The 17,745-nt window shown below is 36.8% G+C and overlaps 1 protein-coding gene across 1 annotated transcript; it reads left to right on the top strand.

Annotated features, from left to right (window-relative positions):
- Positions 1-3,416: 3,416 nt before the first annotated feature.
- On the top strand, positions 3,417-9,603 carry LOC149197471 (uncharacterized). The gene is made up of 3 exons (XM_089408702.1): positions 3,417-3,577; positions 8,749-8,920; positions 9,130-9,603. Exons 1-3 carry the CDS (start codon positions 3,417-3,419, stop codon positions 9,334-9,336), a joined length of 540 nt encoding a protein of 179 aa, XP_089264828.1. The 3' UTR covers positions 9,337-9,603.
- The last annotated feature ends 8,142 nt before the right edge of the window (positions 9,604-17,745 follow it).

Here is a 17,745-nt window from a genome sequence, read left to right as displayed (position 1 = left end):
ATCATATGTGCACCAGCAAGCACAATATGCATCATCATTAAAAAGTACATATGATAATCTTCAAAGTAAAAAACTCATGCGCAAGATTCAATATTAGAAACTCGAAGGCTTGGATTTTTACTAAGTTTGCATGACATGAACGAGTTAAATAACTCATGAGGGAACACATATAATGTAGAAGACTTCAGCCATCAATGCCAATATAATTTGCAAGAACTATGCAGCAACACTCCTAAAAAATTCACAAATCCAACCAACAACTCTCAAGGCACATGCATGTATCAATAATTATTACTTATGTGAAAGATAAAAATCTAATGAATCACTATGAGTGAAGGTTTCAATTAGAATAACATCATTGTCTCAATCTATCACCAAACTTCTCATGAAAGCCATAGTATTCGGCATGACTTAAATGTTATACATGCATAACATAGAATCATATCACACCCCCCTAAGCATATGCCATTCTCCATCAACTATTTCTTATTGCATAAGAAATTCATTAATGTGGATAAATATAAATTATCTTCACGCAACATGGGTACAACCACCAACAATCACGAGACAAAAGATAAAATAACATGCAATATATCAATCTTTGTAGACTGCCCCTTAATCATGCACTCTCCTTCCATTTCCCAACATGAGATGAATAAATGCATGAAGCTGAAAATTGCTTCTTTTAAATGCATGCACCTATCAAGTTTGGCTTCTCTTGAAGCCATCTCCTATTGGGTAGATGATGAAGATCTACTCCCGTGAGTAGAATATCTTTTTTCAAACCAAACCATCTTTCCTTTAAATCCTTTAAATTTCTTTGTAACTCATCATTTCTCATCCATACTTTCTTTGTCTTCAATGGTGAGCTTTCTCCTTTTTTTGGGTTAATCCTATCATATTTGCAAGCTAGAGCCTTGTCGCCATAATTTCTACACTTGAAACAATGGCTATCCAACAATCTTTGTTTTCTTGCATAATATTTACAATCTCTAGCACGATGAACAAAATGATTGCAAGAAAATAAATAACCATAAAATAAACTTGGATACCTTGTGTTTCGATTTGTCATATGATGTACACTTGGCTGCTTCCTTATTCTCTTGAATTGTTGCATATTGTGTTTGTGGCCTTCTCTCCTTTTCTTCTGGTGATAGTTTCTTTCCTTCTTTGGCTTCCTTGGATGATGATGCTTCCAAGATCTTTGATTTACTTGGGATGGTGTGCTTATGATTTTCTACTGCATGGTTATCCTTCACTTCCTCCTTTCCTTTCACAAGGCTTAATTTTTCTTCAAATCCCAATTCGATTTTGATAAGAGGAGATATTTGATTGATAAGGATCTCATCCAAAATTTTGTTTCTTTTCTCCAACTTATGATATTGAGATAGTTGATTATTTGCATTTTCAAGCTCATGTCTCAAAGAAGATAATTCCTCTTCTAGTCTTGCACAATACTCTTCCCGATCTTGTAGCTAATTCCTCAACATCTCATTTTATTTGATAATATTTTCATGTGATGTCTCTTGATCAATGGATTCATGTCAATGCTCTCATGGCTTCTCTCACTATCCGCTTGAGAGGAGATTGGTTCTGCTTCTTCTATGAATGTAGATTCTTTTGTAATATGTTCATTTTCTTCAAGAATAGAGCGAGGTTTTTCAATATGAGATCCATCTCTTCCATACTGTTGACGGTATTGGACTCGCCAACATTCATGGGATCTCCCCGGTATGAAGTCCCAACTATAACTCACACCGTTTGGTGTAGGAGTCCCATCAGGTACGATGGCCTGGTTGCCATTATCTTCAAGATATGCCTTAGCTCTTGCTTGTCAACACATGAGAGCGGTCTTCTTTTTCTTCAAACAACAAGGTTTGCATGCCTGGTGAGTGATTTGTGTTACTTGTGTCAAGGTTCTTTCACCGCAGAGGGAGAATGTGGAAGTGAGTCTCAAGTCAAAAGGGAATAATCCCAACTATGTCAGAGACACACAACACAACATGACATGCGCAGCTTCTGGCAGAGTAGTTCACACGGGTGTGGCAGTCACAAACACACAGTGAACAAATAACATGTACATCCGGCAGCGAAATAGTCCACACGAGTGCGACGAGCGTTATAACAAGTTTAAAAGAATGAATCTGTCGAGTGTCCAGTGGAATATCCCACACAGGCGAGACAATGTTAACAACTGATACAACACAATTCCAATAGTATATGTACTAAAACAACTAAAACAGTTCAACTATCTTAACACAAGTTAAAGGAACATGCATTACAAGCATCCAAAGAATAGTCTTACAAACGAATACAATACCTTTGTGAAAACGTGTTGGATTGTTTATAGGCTTCTGAATTAAGTGAAAATTCCAAGACACATTCGTACAACATTACATCACTAACCCCTATAGCGGGGCATTGGAGCCACTACTCGCTCCTCAAAGAAAAGATCACAGACTCTCAAGGATATGTAGGAGGAGCCAAGGTGAAAATTCTTTTGCTTGTACAAATAAGGGGTATATATAACTAATGGTGAAACTGACCCTTGTGACTGTTCGACTTCCCTCATGACTATTTGATTTACATGACTCTTCAACTTTACATGTGGGTCTCTTAGACTTCCACATTACATTACATTAATTACAATAGTATGGCCTGCAATAGTGATGTGGCCAAGATGACTCATGACATGACTCGACACGACAGTGCTGGTATGTTCATGTTGGTGGTGGTGTTCATGCCGAGTTGTAGTGCTGCTGAGTGATGAATGTGCTCTTGGTGTATCATAGCCTCACCTCCACATGGCAAGGTGTGCAAAGTCTTTGATGGTCTTGATGCTTGCTTGATGTTTTCACGTGCATGTCCCTCCTTCACTTGTACTTGGCATGCTCCATGTGTTTGTTCATTCACGAACAAGTCTTCTAGCATGCACTCCTTGTTCATCCCATTCTTCATCACACCATATCTCATCCATGTACCTATATCTGCAATCACTCTTGAGACGACATAAAATCCAGAAATCTCCTAATCTACCATCATGCATTGTTTTTCAGTTTCAGATGCAGGTGACTAGGAGAGAGGACAAGGCTCTGAAACTGCTCAAGGCACATTTCAAGCCGGGATGCGAGATCCAGGTGCTGTCCATGAAAATTACGCAGAGGTAACTAGGAGGCTGAGATGGGAAATCTAGATCGGCAGTGACTGTCTGCGGGATTTGGCTCGGCTAGAGGATATATCTGCACAATTTTTTTAGGGAGACAGTGGAGGTAGTAGAGGGAGACTAGCAGTGAAATTTGTGCAATTTCTCCAAGGAGATGGCAATGGGCTGCGAGAGGTTGCTGGCAAAAATTGCACAAATTTTCTAGGGAGCTGGCAACGAGCCGTGAGAAGCTGCTGGCAAAAACTACGTAGAGATGGGAGGTTGGCCTGCTGGACATCCCTGCACATTTTCTGGGCTGAGTGGGACGTTGGGCAGTTGGGAGGCTTCTCATGAAAACTACACAATTTTCAGGAGGAGCAGCAGGACAGCTGACAGGGTGCTGGCTAGAAAAACTGCACAATTTTTTAGGGCAGTGTAGTGACAGGCAACGGGTGTCTGTTGGGCATTTCTACGCAGTTTCTTCAGTCAATGGAAGCAGGCATGCTTGGAAACTTCTACACAATTTTTTGGAGGAGTGAGTCTCGGGGTCACTGCCTGGTCAAACTCTCCAGTTGACCAGCTAGAGGCTGGATGGTGTTGCTTGTGGGCAACGCCAATCGAGATGACTTGCGTTATTCTGGGTGACAGTTAGTCGAGTCGATTCCAAGATTTCGCAGTGCATACTGCTTGGGAGATAGCCTCAAGCTTTGCATAATTCTGGGCAGTAGTAGATGTTCACTGAGAGATGAGACTGTGCAGTGTAACTCAACGAAGGTCTAGCTGTTGGAGGGAGGTCCATTCGATAGAGTTTTAGAAAAATGACTAAGTGTGTGAGCAAGTGAACTTGTGCATGCATGACCTTGTGAACACACACTCAACATGACTCGACGATAAGACACCTCAAACCATCAAGGTAACATACACTCAGTGTGACTGACCAACAAGTGCAAGCAACAAGCGTGACACTTGAGATATACATTCAGACGATCGTGACGACACTTTCACGATAGTGCTTAAAACATCGTGTGTGAGTGCGATAGATGTTTACATAGTGAACAAAACTCAAATACAACCTTCAAAATCACTAGAACGAGGTCGTATGTATGACATAGAAATCAACATGTCGAAGACGATAGTTGGTTGAACAAGTGAAAAGGAAGCAAGACATGTAGAAGAAACAAATACAATGACCTTTTGTGTTTGCACACACAGATGTTACTGAGGACAGGATGATATGACATTGATAAGTTGTCCTGCAAACTCAACTAAGAGGTGTACTTCGAAAGGGGTTCTTTACTTACCATGCTTACCCTCAAGATGATCATGCATTTGAAAAAGTTTGCATGCGGTCCTGATCATTTCCATTACTTGGTTCCTTGGTCCTTATCCTCAACTCCTTGGAAGCGATTTCAGCATGTAAACTTTTCCTGTAGTTAGTGAGAGGTAGATCTGCGCAATTTCAGCGGACAGTGATTGTTGCTAGAATGAGGCCCTAGGAGGCCCGTCTGTGCATTTTCTGCATGCAAGACAGACAAGGCAACTTGGACAACATTGCACAGTTTGAGGCACATGATACTGTTGCAGGATGGGGATCCTGGGAAGAAACCTTTCTGAAATATTTTAGTGCAGTGCAGCTAGACTGCTCTGCGCATTTTTGGAGAGTAGTGTTGGCTACCTGACTTCTTTGTGCATATTTGGAAAGAAGTGTTGGTTGGGGTCTTTTTGGGCTTTGCGGTTTTATCAGGCAAGGGGAGTTGGTGTCTCTGTAGGCTGCAAGGTTTCAGCAGGAAAAAGAGGTTGGTGTCTCCACACACTACGGGGTTTTAGGATGCAAGGGAGGAAGGTTGATGCTAGCAGAAGAAAAGCGCACAGTTCCGGGAAGCTGGATGAGGCTAGGTTGCTCAGGAACATGGTTAAGTGTGAATCAATGAAACATATGTAAACATTGATAGGACTTGATTGTGATCGCATACTAACACTTAGTGACACAATGTAGACCATCCAAAATACATAATACATACTTTTCTTGATGCAACAAAATTCGTGACAAGAGTGTGTTAAGTGAGTGTGAAACATGTCTATGTGATGACAACCACTCATATGCACAATTCCCTTGAAGAAAAACAACATTCCCTTTGCATGACAAACAACAACTCCTATGCCCGATGTTGAAACATGCTGCATAAAGATGAGAATGCAGACAACTATTAGGATCAAGGAGGGGAGCTTAAAATCATCATCTTACCAATAAGTGACCAAGGATGATTGATCACAGTATCCAAGGTAGGCTCCGAAATTTGCATGCAAACCAAAATCTTGGAGGGTGTTTGTAGCCGATACAACACATACATATAATGTAGTGTCTTACTATTGCAACACCATGATCTAATAGGGTCATCAAGATTATTTTTTTGGCTTTCTCATTTGATTCAGCATACATATTGTATTCTAATGAGAGAAAAACATCCACATCAAGATCAATAAAATAGGCTTCCAATCTTACCTTCCATAGTGCATAATTCAATCCATGAAGAGTGAATAGTTCATCTGCTCCAAAATCTCCTTGATATCCCATGATCTACCTTCTAGCGGTGAAGTTGCAACAAAGGCACCATGCTTTGATACCAATTGTTGGAAATGTGCTCACTGCTGGGGGGGGTGAATCAGTAATGACAATGTATACTTTAAAATTATTTTCTTCTTACTGATTCACAATCACACATTACACCATTAGTATATTAGATCATATTATGCATTAACCAACAAACTAAATACCATGATCATTATCTAAAATCCATAAACCAATTAAACAATCACATACAAAAAGGACACAAGGATATGTGGTGGAAAACCTCCCTCCAAGTAAAAAACCACCATTCCCTGTTGTTGTTTCTTTGCTTCTAATCTTATTAATCAGGAAAATTAATTTACATCATCATAGTTGGCTATGCCCGACAAGGAAGTTTCTCATATCACATTGAGTAAGTGAACTCCCATCCACTGGAGACTCTTATCCCATAAAAGCCTTGCCCAAAAACCATTGGACTATGAAAATGTTACTTCATCTTACTAGCTACGTACACGCATAAGCAAGAAACACCTATCCCTTCTTCACCATGCTAATTTGATCTGTAGATCAATAGGGCCACATTTCACAATATTTCAAACTAGACCCCTGCACAAGACAACACCAACTTTCTCTCTTTGATAAGCTCAATACATCATCATCATCTCAAACAAATAAAACCAATACCTCACTCATACAATGGACTCCAAGGATATGCAACAATCCTTCAATCAAATCATAAACTCATCAATTCAATACTCAAGCACCAACTCAAACAAACAACTCACATAACAACATGTCTACACATCAACACATTTAGAAAATAGACTTGACAACATGTCGCAAATCATGAGAATATGCTACAACAATAAGTAATACCTGCAAACACATATGTCAGACCATCAAACTATACTAAGCTCCAATAATCTATGATCCATGTGTTACATAACTTCTGAATCTGACTCTGCAAAATCTATCTCTAGTTGTAGATCAACCTTTTCCTCTACAAATAGTGAGAATTGGCCTCTACATGCATTAAACTATGTTCTGATCTCAAAGGTTTATTTCTATGTGTGCACACCTCAACAAATTCGACCTCTATAACATTATGTGCTCGAGGAGGTCGCCCTATGCTCTCTACTCAAATATCTTCTCTGACCACTCGCTCCAAATGGTTGATCTGCTCCTTATTTTAAACATTTTTTTTCTCACTAATCCTCTAATTATTTCATTAAAGGAATTCACACTTCAAATTACATTCCATCATGTTGATTGTGCCAATCTTAATCTTCAATGAAAATTTCAGAACACGATACATCAATAAAACCAATTAAATCATCTGAGGAGAATGATAAATCTAGAGAAAACTTCATCTACGTGCATAGTCTCTTTCATAACATACTCTCCATGTGATTGGGACCATAGTTGCCCCCATAGGTTTCCCTCCATGCATTTGGAGCCTAAAACTGCTCCCATGGGCTACTATCCATGCGACTAGGCAGGGGATGAAGGAAAAACACAATGTCTTCAACTCAAAACTACCTACAACTTCTTTCTCAACATCTCTAACATATGTAAAGCTTTTCCAAGCCATGAAAAGCCCCAAAAGCATCTCTGAAACCTCTTGAAGAGTTCATACATGATGTAGACATCATAAGTGCAATAAGTAACTCACGAGAGCAGAAAATATGTCAAGTGGCATCAAACATCAAGCTCAACTATAGATGGGATTATGAAAACCTCTTCAATACCTTCAAACATCCTCAGAATTCCAAAGCATAACTCAATAGCATGAAGGGCACATCTCAAGAGCAACACCTCAAGCATCATATGCATAGAGGCCTAGTTAATCAATCAGCTGTCAAAACTATCAATGCCAACATCAAAGCATCCGCAACATAATCATATGTCACAACAAACATGCACAAGCCAATACCATAAAACAATCAAGCATATGGATACCATCTCCAAACCAAGTCTAGGTTGACATCAATGCCAACCATCACTCATTGCAATGCTCATCAACTATCACCTCATCACATCATCAATGTAGCCTCCAACACCATGGTACTAGGTTGACATCAATTTCAACCAGAAAACTCATCACAACATCAATGCCAACATGAATTTCTTAGTAGTGATCAAAGAAATGGTGGTATGTGGGGCTACCTTTGGTATCCTATATATTTTTCTGCCCAAAATAATAATAAAAATACAAGGTTTGGACTTATACACAACATTGCACTTCCACAAGTATGGTTTGTCTAATAAAATATCACAAACTTTCAAGGGAGAAACATCACACAATACCTTGTCCATGAAGGGCTTGATGATGTAGGGTAGGACACACTGCTGGCTGAAGCAATGATCTTTCCCTTGGTGGAACCACCTGATGGTGTATGGTTTTAGGTGTGGTGTAGTAGACAGGCCTAACCACTTAATTACCTCTTCTTATATGAAGTTATTTTGGCTCCCACTTTCATTAATACACTGCAGTGGGGAACCCTTCACCAACATCTCTAAGTGGAAGAGATTCTCCCCCTCCTCTAGATCTTAGGGATCAATATTTAAGACCTTGGTGGTGGAAATGGTGGCACTGGGTATTGTATCAATAATTTTTTTTTCCCTTGTTGGGTTCTGGATCAAAGTCAGGACATGCATATGACTCTAAATATTTTAGCTCAACTGTTGGGTGTGGTTTTTTACCTATTTTCTACACTTTCTTTCCCCAATTTTGACCTTTCTGTCCTCGACTTATGACTTTACATGACCAATTTCCCTGTTTTCTCACCTTTATAACCTATTCTATTGTTATGTTACTTTGCCATATTTTATTGAGTAATGCGATGATTTATTCCTTTTTTGTGCCTAACTGGGAGAGTATTGAAGAAGTATTTTGAGAAGCTCTTATTCTTTTCACATGATGGCTCGCGAGAATGAAGCTATGAAGCAGACAGGTAGCGCGGATTAACTACAAAGAATGGTGGAACAGTTTGTTGTTACACATTGGATGTTATTAGAAGTTGCTATTACACATCAGATGTTGTTACATATTGGATGTTGTTACACTACGCGTTGATACAAGAGTCCGTTGTCAAACCAAAAGTGTTGTCGCCAGTGATGTGTGCGAAAAGGTTGAGAGTTTGCCTGAGGAGTTTGTGGAAACCGACTATTACGAGGACTTGAATGCCGTGGAAAGGCTGCATCACCCTGTGAGTATTTTGTCTTTATATTTTCTTTCTTTCTTGCTACAGTGCGGCTCTTAGGTAAATTTAAAGGTCTTGTCTATAGAGGCTACAAATTCGCCAGGAAAGTTATTTTCACTGGAATCATGGATTCCAGCAATTTTTTTTTAAATCTGACGATAGGATTTAGTGTTTGAATCATGGAATTGACTGTGAAATCAATGTTCTGTTTGTAGACTGGAGATGCGTTCATAAAACTGGAGTACGATGGGGGGTCGTACTTCCGGTTGGGTTACCAAGAGGAGACTGGATTAATGGAACGAATACCTGTTCGTAGCAACCCGGCTACCAATGACTGGCTTCCCGCTCCAGCAGATTATGGAATGGTTAATGATGCATCGCAGGTGATGGCTGTTTCGTCGAAGCCAATTCGAAGCGGTTGAAGACAATAGGGACGTGAACAAAAACCAGACAGCTTTTGACCGGATTATGTTTTAATATATACGATTTGTTTTTGTAACCTTAAGATAGGGGACTGAGCCCTTGCTCTATGGAAATACGGATTTGATATTATTCTAAGTCTATGTCTCATTGGGTTTGGATTTCAATCCAACAAGCTTTTTCAGCGATTGCATCACAATCTGGTTAACCATGTAATGTTGAATTAATTTAATTTATCAAATATATTTATTAAGTTTAATTTCAATATAACTTGTGGTGAGAAATGTTCTATAGTCAAGTATGTTTAAATTTTTTATGTAAATTTAAATGTAAATATAAATCTTCTTAAAAATTTGATATCGATCATAGATTTATATTAGGAACAATTCAAAAAAAGGTTTTATTTAGGTGAAGCCTATGGGTCAAATACCATGGGCCAAATTATTATTAATACCATGCAAAAAAATATTATTAATCTTAATATTAATATTAATAAAAATAGAAATGGTGCATGGTATTGACATGGTATTGATAACCAATAGTATTGACCCATGGTATTCACGTGGAATGTAGCCTATTTAAAGAAGGAATTAAACTAGCATACATCTATCTTTACTCTAGATCTACTAAGCGCCAAGAGGAATCAAATATCTTGATATCCAAACTAACAAAATAAAAAAATATTTAATCTCTTGTCACTTGTCCAAAATAAAAATAAATCTATGCTAATTTATATAAAAATATAAAATAAATATACTTTATAATAAAAAAATATCTAATTTTTTTCTAAAATTATTTAAATTTTTTTAAACATATAAATATACAATTTTCAGGTTATATATATATATATATATATATATATATATATATATATATATTTTCAAATTATTCTCATTAATATATTTGCCATGATTGTTTTATTATATAATCCTGGTTATAATTTTAGTCCGCATGCGCCTCCACACACACACATATATATATATATATATATATATATATATATATATATATATATATATATATTCTTTTTTTTTTCAAATTCTTCTCATTAATATATTTGCCATGGTTGTTTTATTATATAATCCTGGTTATAATTTTAGTCCGCATGCGCCTCCTTTGTGTGGAGCTTGGGCATTGACAATTCATAATTTAGTTATCTCAGATTTGTCAAAATTTTAAATTGTTCTATATTTATTAAAAATTATTCCATAGTTATTAAAATGAAAAATTATTCAAATGATCATTTCTGTTGATTATCTAAATATTTAGAGTATTTATTATTTAGATTATCTCATCTTTGTCGGAATTCTTCCGGAGTTTCTAAGTTTCTTCCTAATGTGTATCCAATTTCAAACTTTTTGAGAGAATTGATTATATATCATATAAACCATATTTTACAAAGATAAAAGAAAAACTAGATCTAAAGCATCTAATTATCCTAGATTTTATGTAATTGTAGAGAAGTGAAAATGTGAAATGAATATGAGAGAAGGATTGAAACTACTCAAATACCAAAAGATTAAAAATTATAAAAGATGTAAATTGTAAATGATTAATGATAAAAAATTATAAAAGATGTAAATTGTAAATGATTAATGATAATTAGATTAGATACATTTTAATTTGAAATCGATTTATTAAGAGTCTAGATGAAATCTTTTGTATATTTATTTCTCTTAAGTTTTATAGATTTGGAGTTAAGATGGATTTAGGTTGGTTTAGTTATTAAGCATGGATCTAACATGAGCCAAGAGGAATTAAATTTCATTATACTGCTTTAAATTATTATTTTTGTTATTAATACATTTTCAAGTATATGTCAATATTAATTCATGTTTTTGAGACATATTTTTGGTGATAATCACAACATTAGCAAGAATGAGTTTGAAGCCTGCAAATCCTTGAATAGGAACAAGGACATTGTTGTTGTAAAAGTCAGCAAGGAACAATCAATCCAACTCCATAAATTTTACTATGAAGCAGGAAGTTGATGGTTTCATGCCTCTTCTTGATGTCCTTATTTCAAAGAAGGATGATAGTTCTTTCTCCCACCAGGTTTTTCGAAAGAAAACACATACTGAGCAGTATCTTCATGCCAAGTCTCATCATTTCCTTACTCAAAAGTTTGGTGTTCTCAATGCGTTAGCTACTCGTGCGCTAAGAATTTTTTATGAAAACCACCTTTCTAAAGAGAAAAACCATCTCCTTATGTTTTGTTAATAATGGGTATAGTAGGCACCAGGGTCTTAAAGCTTTGCTTAGAGTTAGAAAAGGTCCTAAGGCTAAGAAAAACCCCAAGGATCGGATACCGAGGGTGCATCAACCTTTCATCAAGGGGATCATAGACAAGATTGCGAGAATCTTAAGGAAGCATAATGTTCCCTCCACCTTTAGACCCCTTAACACCACTCATAGCTCCTTAAAATTTGTAAAAGACCCCGTGGACCCCAAGGATATGAAAGGTGTTAATGTTATCCCATGTTCTTGTGGGACCCCCTACATTGGTGAAACTAGACACTCTATTAATCAGAGGATTCATGAGCACGCAACCAACATCAAGCATGGGAGGACCCATTCCTTAGCTTTGGAGGACACATGTGGAGAAGACAAAGCATCATATATGCATTGAGGAAGCCTGAGTAACTGCAAGGATTGCTCATTTTCATCATCGCAAGTTTACAAAGGCCGGAGAAATTGAAAGAAGGCCTAGTAATCTTAACAGGGATGATGATTGAAAAATTAACAGTTGTTGGATACGTGCACTTTCCTCTTAGCCCCCCTTTTTTTCCTTTCTTAATTCCTTTGATTTTATCAATTTATTTTTATTTTTAATTTTAATTTTAATTTTATTCCCTTCACTCCTTAAAAGATTTAATTTTCTCAAAATTGGTCTCTTCTGATTCACCTAGGGTTTGTTTCTTCCTCGTTGTTTCCTTTTCTATTTTTTTAATTTATTTTGACCCCTTGGTTTCCCTTTTACTTTTTTTTAATTTAATTATATTTATATTTATCCATCACTTTTGGTATTTTGTTTTATTTAGGGATTCTTATCTCTTAAAGTTTATAATAAAAAAGTTTTTTATACAATATTTGATCCTAAAAATCACCCTAAACCGCTTAGTATGAATTGGGTAATTAATCTCTTCATAATTCCATAATAATATCAATATATGTACACATATTTTATTTAGTTTCTTTCTTAAATTAAATAGAAAATGATTTATCCCCAATGTTATAAATTGGGTAAAATTTTTTCATATTTTTAAAGTTATATATCTATCTATATATATATATAGTTATTTATTTAAATTAAAAGTAAGTATTCTTCCCTTAATTTTTGGTCTAGTCAAATGAAGTCATTTCCTTTTAGCCATTGGAGTGATATGTCTCTCTATTTAACTTGTTGTCATGCTCTGATTATTCATCTTGTCCTAGCGATGAACCACACTGGTTGGTTCGAAACGCGTCAACAAATGAATTTTTATGTGATTATCACCGAAAATATGTGTCAAAAACTTAATATGGATCACAAAAGCCTAAATTTTATAATATTAATTCATATTAAAATATTTTATTCATAAACCACATTGACAACATTAAAATATTTCCTTTCTAACATTTATTTTTTATATATAGATATAAGAAAGAATAGGGAAAAGTCCCTATTTCCTTGCACAATTCCCAATAATTGAACTTCTGACCTCATGCAAAATATGTACACTTTGCCTAGTATACAATTAATTTTACACTGCCTTGGTTTCTCCACTCTAGCTGAGCAATTTTAATTCCATTCATGTTTGGGCTATTTTGGGTTGATTGAACAGTTAAGTAATAGATCTATTCGTTAAACTGATGTCTAACTACACAACTAATCCTCCATTGACTCCATTAATTTTTAGAGGTCAGTTAACTGAGTACAACTAAAAATAATTGAACTAGATTACTATAATTTAACAATCAACACATGCATGACTGAACTCCAAGCGCACTAAATCAAATTTTCTGATATAATTGAGTGACAAGAGCCATGTTACACTAGTTAACTTCCTCCAAGTCATCCTACTGATGTGGAATATCGATTTACTCAATTTGACTAAGGCTAATGTCAAATTCATGCTTTCTTCCTACACTTTCTAACACTCCCTCTTAGCAAGTAAGATATTTTGAACCACCCCTATCAATTTATCCTCACCCGTGAATAATAAATCATCAATATATAAAACAAGAACAAGAAACTTACCACCTACCACAATCTGATAGAGGTTCACATCTGCTTCACATTTGGTGAAGCACATTTACTAAAATAACCGTCGATTTGAGTGTACCAAGCTCTAGTCACCTATTTGAGACCATACAATTCTCTCTTGAGTCTGCACGCTTGAGACTCGTGATCATATGTCTCATATCCTTTTGTCTTCTTTATGTAAATTTCCGCCTCAACAACACCATTGAGAAAGGCAATATTCACATCCATTTGGTGGATCTTCCATCCCATCTGTGCAACCAATGCAAGAATTTATCTGATGGAGGAATACTTTGCTACTAGGGAAAATGCTTCCTTATAGTCAACTCCCTCTACCTAAGAGAATCCTTTGGCCACAAATTTGGCCTTGTACTTCTCAATGCTCCTGTCCATTACATGCTTTACTTTGAAAATCCACCAGGAACCCACCAATGATTTATCCTTCGGTCTTGGGTCCACTTCCCCAACACTGTTATTCATGATGGATTCATATTCTTCCACCATGGCATCAACCCAAACAGATTGTTCAATTGCTTCCTCAAAAGAGGATGACACTGTCTCTATGAGCTCAGTCATGAGAGCCATGTATCCAATGTACCTCTCAAGTGACTTCCTCTTCCTGCACCAAGATGATGGAACGCTCATATTCTCCCTTGCATCTTGCACCAATCTATCAGTTTCTCTAGTTCTCTTTATCCCCTCCCTCAATGTCTTTGGTTGAGTGCTTGTCTCCACTCAACCTCTTCTTTTCTCCCCCATTTGTGGCTACTCCACAACTTGTTGAAGCTCATCTTGAGGCTCCTCCTTTGGAACTAAAATTTCTTGCTCTGGTGGGATATGCAACTCCCTCTCAAGAGAGCTTCTCATAACTTTCTCCTCGTTAAACTTGACATCTATTTTCACAACTGCCATCTTGAGCGAAGGAAAATACACCTAGAAATTGTGTGGAGTTTCGGTGTATCCTACACAAACTCCCAATTCATTGTAGCCTCAAGTTTCTTCCTTGAATCCTTGAAGACATGAGAATAAATTGAAGCTCCAAAAAGTTTGAAATGAGACACGTCAGGCTTTCTCCCAGAGAAGGCTTCCTTTGGTGTAATCATACCAAGTATCCTATGACAACTCCAATTCTGCAAATAAACTGTTGTGTTACATGATTTTTATCACAAATTCAAGGTTGACCTTGGTCATGTAACATAGCTCCTGCAACTCCAACTATGCTTATGTTCTTCCCCTCAGCTACCCCATTCTTCTGTGGGTTATAGGGAGTTGTCATTTCTCTTCGAATTCCTTCTTTGGCACAGAAGTCCTTGAATAATTTCAAAACAAATTCACCTCCATTTTTTTCTCCTAAGAACCTTCACCTTCTTCCTAGTCTCCTTCTCAACTAATTTCTTAAATTCTACAAATTTGGAAAAAACCTCATCCTTTTTCCGCATGAATAAAATCCAACATTTTCTAGAGAAATCATCAACAAAAATTACATAGTACTTAGGTTTTGTTGTGGAGGCTTTGTCGTCGTGGAAAAGGATCGATACCGTTTTTTGTCGATGACATGCACGTGGTTTTATGTCTCTTTGTGAAAATTATTGGAAAAGGTGTTTCTACACCTAATGTAAAACCTAAAACCCTAGATCTAACCCTAAATCTATACATGACCATGTATTAAAACATACATCACAACTATGTAAATACATTACCTAAGCTATAAACCATGTATCAAAGTTTAATACCAACCCTAGAAACCTAGCCTAAAACCTAAAGTCTAAGAGCTAAACCCTAGCTCTAATAGCTCTCGGCCTATTCACATGTTAAAATATTGTAAAACAAATGCAATTCAATACATAGTCAGCCTAAACCGTTAGCGCTAACCGCATTGGAGAAGGACTGGCATGTGAACGCGCGTTTGAAATTCGTCGGATTAACATCAACAGTCAGTCTAAACCGTGGCTGAGAAAACATGTAACAGGGTTTGGAAGACCGTCGGAGCTAAGTCATGATGGTTAGCGCCTGGAAGGTTAGCACCTGGAAGTTAGCTACCCTCGCAGTCTGCAACAGTCGGCATGTGACACGTCTCCGCAGACTAGAACCACCAGAGAGCAAGCCGTTGAAGTAACTGCCATCCAAACAGTTTATTACAAGTGTTCACATGTAGAGGTTACAACCCTCTGCCTGATCAGCCAACTGTTTGCAGTTTCCGGGTATGATATGGTTTATTTTGGGTTTTGAAACAATTTTATGGTGGAATTAATTCCTATAAGACCGAAGTTAAACCATATCCAAAACGTAACCAAATTAACCTCAAATGAAATCAGAGGAGGTTTCTATGTATCCACAGGCCTATAAGAGGTATTTTTGCCCATGGAGGAAAAAAGGAGAGTGGTTTTTGAATTTTTTTATAGATTCTGGTGGACATAGGCAATTTTGTTTTCAGTGTTTTGGGAGCATTCGAGGTCGGTTTTGGAAACCGTAAGAAGCGTTGGAAAGCTGGTTTAGAGGGCTATCTGATGACAGTGATCAAAAGTGCATGTGTACACATTCAGTCTAGTATTTTCTCTATGTAATCAACACCTTCTTCTCATTCCTAATAAAAACGGTTGTCCATATTGAAATCAGACTCAGAGACATAGTCCATCAAGGATGAACTCCATCATCAATTTGCTGTCTGGTATCATTGTGTTTTTACTATTTTCACTTCTGTTATGCATCGATTTTATGTTTAATCAACTGTCGTAAAGTGTTATTTTCAAGCAGTTTTTCCTCGGTTTGTGTGCTTCAACTAACATTCAAATTATTAATGGTTAATCAATTCTACATGAGTATTTATTTTATGATCATTTCATATCATATAATTTGGTATCAGAATAGGTTGCATTTGTAGAATGTGCCATTGAATGTTAACTAGGTCAAATTCACAACGAGGAGAAGGAATCCTTGAGCAGATCAATCCAGAGATTGGAAAGTGATGAGTCGTTCAGAAATCGACCATGTCAGGACCTAATGTAGGTGAAAACACTGAAACTAAGATGAGTGAAGAACAGTTTCAACAAGCGTTCTTAACCATGCAGCAAATGTTGGGAGAATTGTACGAATACAAAAAGGCGAGAGATGCAGCTTCTTCTTCAAAAACATCGAAGAAGGACAAAGGTAAAGGGAATACTGATAAACCACCTTCACCTCCATCATCTCCATCCTCTTCTTCTTCTTCTTCTTCTTCTTCTTCTTCTTCTTCTTCTTCTAGTGCAGAATCTGAAATGGAAAAGAAACCTAAGAAACCATCTCTTTAGAAACTTGACATTAAATTTGAGTTACCTACTTATGATGGCGAAAGGAATCCTGAAAAGCTAGATAACTGGGTAAAGCAGTTAGAAGTGTATTGTTGCATTCAAAACATTTCTAGCGATAAAACTAAAATTCAGTTAGCTACACTTAGAATGGGGGGAACAACTTTAATCTGGTGGGAAAGTAAAACTCAGATAGATGTAAAGCGTAAAGGAAAATTCATCTCTTCATGGTATAAGTTTTTAAAAGCTCCTAGGAAACAATTCTATCCTTTAGCATACATGCAACAAGTTGTTATTGATTGGCAGAATTTGAGGCAAGGTAAAGGGCAGAGTGTTTAGGAGCTTACTCAGGAGTTTAGAAAGAAACCATTGGTGCTTGGTATTTCATTAGATACACGGGAAACTTTGTTAAAATACATCGACAATTTACATTCATATTTGCAGCATACTTTATTGATGTTTAATACTGATGACTTTGATGAGGTGTGTGTTCAGGCCATACATATTGAATCAGGTGGCAAACCATTCAAGTTTTCATCACATTCATCCAAAGAGTTGGAAATAAAGATTCCAGTGACAGTAAGGGAAAGAACAATTCAAAGAGAAAGAAACCAACAATCGTTCAGATGGAAAGACCTACTTGTTCCCATTGCTAGAGAATCGGTCATGATGAATTGAAGTGCTGGAAACTTCATCCAGAACTTAAGCCCAAAAATTTCCTTAAGGCGAAGGATGAAAATAAGGCCATTGCAGCAGTCCAGCAAGATCTGGGTTCAGATTCAAGTGATGAAAGGAGGATAACCACCATGGTTACGACAGGTAAAACTCCTGATACTGGTTCAAGTTCGAAAACTATTGTATCTTCTTCAAACATAAAACCTTCA

The sequence above is a fragment of the Pinus tabuliformis genome, chromosome 2_2 (genome assembly GCF_031772625.1).
Source record: "Pinus tabuliformis cultivar Carrire ecotype Pingquan chromosome 2_2, CPIR1, whole genome shotgun sequence".
Taxonomy (NCBI): Eukaryota; Viridiplantae; Streptophyta; class Pinopsida; order Pinales; family Pinaceae; genus Pinus; species Pinus tabuliformis.
Note: the sequence above shows the minus strand (reverse complement) of the source record. Positions and strands in the feature narration are given on the sequence as shown.

Bases quoted from the DNA above. Each gene is read 5' to 3' on its own strand.
- LOC149197471 (XM_089408702.1), top strand. From the start codon at position 3,417: ATGGGAGGTTGGCCTGCTGGACATCCCTGCACATTTTCTGGGCTGAGT. The intron at 3,578-8,748 runs GTAGTGACAGGC...ATTACACATCAG, and splicing joins GCACAATTTTTTAGGGCAGT to ATGTTGTTACATATTGGATG. The intron at 8,921-9,129 runs GTGAGTATTTTG...TTCTGTTTGTAG, and splicing joins TGGAAAGGCTGCATCACCCT to ACTGGAGATGCGTTCATAAA.